Genomic DNA, 2,742 nt, shown 5'->3' with positions numbered 1-2,742 from the left:
TCAAAAAAAAAAAAAAAAGAAAGAAAAACAACTGAGAACTGCTGCTGCAGAGAAATGAGCAAACTCTAGTAAATAACTTATACCTGATGGAGTTATAGTTACACTGCAGTTAACACTTCGAGATTTACCAAAAACAGATGGGAAAGTAGGATAATTCCCAAGAAGCATTTTCTCACATTTACCATTACCCTTCAAAGTTTTCTCTAAAAGTAGAAATAAGAATTCTGAAGTAAACTAACAAATCATCTTCCAATATCTTAATTACAGTCTGCCCTCCGTATCCATGGGTTCTACATCTGTGAATACAACCAACCAAGGATCAAAAATACTTTGGGGGAAAAAAAAGGATGGTTGCCTCTGTACTAAACATGTACAGACTTTTCCTATCATTAGTCCCTAAATGATACAGTATAACTACTATTTACAGAGCATTTATATTGTATTAGGTGCTATAAGTAATCTAAATATGCTTTAAAGTATATGGAAGGATGTGCAGAGGTTATATGCAAATAAACATCTTGTTTTTTCTGAGACAAGGTCTCACTCTATTGCCCAGGCTGGAATGCAGCAGTACAATCTCAGCTCACTACAACCTCTCTGCCTCCTGGGCTCAAGAGATCCTCCCACTTCAGCCTACTAAGTAGCCGGGACCCCAGGCACATGCCACTACCTCTAGCCAACTTTTTTGTACTTTTTGTAGAGACAGGGTTTTGCCATGATGCCTAGGCTGGTCTCCAACTAATGAGCTCAAGCAATCCACACCTGCTTTGGTCTCCCAAAGTGCTGGGATTACAGGCTTGAGCCACCAGCCCAGCCCTTACGACACCATTTTCTATATGGGACTTGAGCATTGTGAACTTTGGTTCACAATGAGGGACAACTGAGGGACAAATGTATATTGTATTTAAGTATATTTATAAAGTACTATATTTCTCAGGAATTAAATAAAAATCACAAAGTTCATAACATAGGATTATTCGGTCTGAACAAAATAATTACTACTACAGCAGAAAACCAACACATTTTTAATGAAAAACTGTATACGCTATCTTTGAAAAACTAGGAAAGATGGTCTGGTGAAATTAAAGCCTTATGTACATGTAAAATATTAACACACCACCACCAATTCTTTTTCACATGACAGTTACATAAATCAGGTAAATAACTATATATATTTACTGTAGCAATGGTAAAAAAGAAAGCAATTTCAGTGCAATATTAAGACTTAGAGAACCCTATGTAAAATTAATACAGCTAAATTTTAAATCAGTCTTTTTTAAAGACATACACCATTAAACAGATTAAACACATATACCATTAAAAACACCAATTGAAAAAACCATTACCTGAATGAACTGCTTTAGCTGTGCACCATTATTCTGATGCCCATCGAGATTTAACACATTGTCAGGAAATTCCATCACCATCTTAAAATGCAAACAGAACAGAAATCAATTATTTTACCCCTCTGAGAACAGGATATAGCCTACAAACTCCCAGAACAAAAACAGATCACTGAAAGCCAGATTTGCACCCACCTCTACCCCCAAAAAAATTTTTAATCCAAGTACACAAGTTTTTTTTTTTTTTCTGAGACGGAGTTTCGCTCTTGTTACCCAGGCTGGAGTGCAATGGCGCGATCTCAGCTCATCGCAACCTCCGCTTCCTGGGTTCAGGCAATTCTCCTGCCTCAACCTCCTGAGTAGCTGGGATTACAGGCACCCGCCACCATACGCAGCTGATTTTTTGTATTTTTAGTAGAGACGGGGTTTCACCATGTTGACCAGGATGGTCTTGATCTCTTCACCTCGTGCTCCATCCACCTCGGCCTCCCAAAGTGCTGGGATTACAGGCGTGAGCCACCGCGCCCGGCATAAGTTTATTTTTTTTTTGAGACAGAGTCTTGCTCTGTTGCTGGAGTGCAGTGGCGCAATTTCAGCTCACCACAACCTCCACCTCCTGGGTTTAAGCAATTCTCCTGCCACAGCCTCCCGAGTAGCTGAGATTATAAGCACCCACCACAGTGCCCAGCTAATTTTTGTATTTTTAGTAGATACAGGGTTTCACCATGTTGGCCAGGCTGGTTTCAAACTCCTGACCTCAGATGATCCACCCACCTCAGCCTCCCAAAGTACTGGGATTACAGGAGTGAGCCACTGTGCCAGGCCAGAATAGTGCCTGACACAGTGTTTGCTCTAATTATGAACAAAAAGGGCACACTGATATACTTATTCAATTATCAAAATTCACTACCAGAGGAAGGCATATGAAGCTTAAGGGGGCTTCAGTATGTCACATAATGGGAATTTATAATTAGTACATTTTACTGATCTGTTGTCACACCACAGATTTTAGACAAGGTCGGGCGTGTTCAGGGTGGTATGGCCGTAGACAACACACCACAGATTTTAAGTAGTACCATAGTTATGTATCACTACAGGCCACTTTTACTATGTCATAAAATTAAAGCAGCATCCTGATTTCAGAGATTTTTAAATGTGGGGAGGGGGAGGTATGCCTTCAAAACAATGAAAGTAACACATGTATATCTTAACTAAAACATCGTTAAAGATCAAAATACGGTACTAGGACAAACTGTTTCCACATAACAAGGACCACAAACTTCTACAAAACCAAAGAGTGAAGTCAGGACAAAAAGACCCATTTAAGGCAAAACAAAATCTCTCTACCCAGTTGAATGTGGTCTTTTTTTTTTTTTTTTTGAGATGGAGTTTCGCTCTT

General features: G+C 39.3%; 1 protein-coding gene across 1 annotated transcript in view; it reads right to left on the bottom strand.

Moving 5' to 3' along the window:
• The window catches only part of GGNBP2 (gametogenetin binding protein 2), a 42,767-nt gene that overhangs the window by 30,752 nt on the left and 9,273 nt on the right, over positions 1 to 2,742 (bottom strand). The window contains exon 3 of the mRNA XM_017539729.2: positions 1,326 to 1,427. Within this exon, the coding sequence (XP_017395218.1) occupies positions 1,326 to 1,427 (102 nt within the window). The remainder of the gene's footprint in view (positions 1 to 1,325; positions 1,428 to 2,742) is intronic.

This window comes from Cebus imitator, unplaced genomic scaffold (assembly GCF_001604975.1).
Source record: "Cebus imitator isolate Cc_AM_T3 unplaced genomic scaffold, Cebus_imitator-1.0 Scaffold121, whole genome shotgun sequence".
Classification (NCBI taxonomy): Eukaryota; Metazoa; Chordata; class Mammalia; order Primates; family Cebidae; genus Cebus; species Cebus imitator.
The sequence above is the reverse complement of the archived record's forward strand: the minus strand, read 5'-3'. Positions and strand labels throughout refer to the sequence as shown.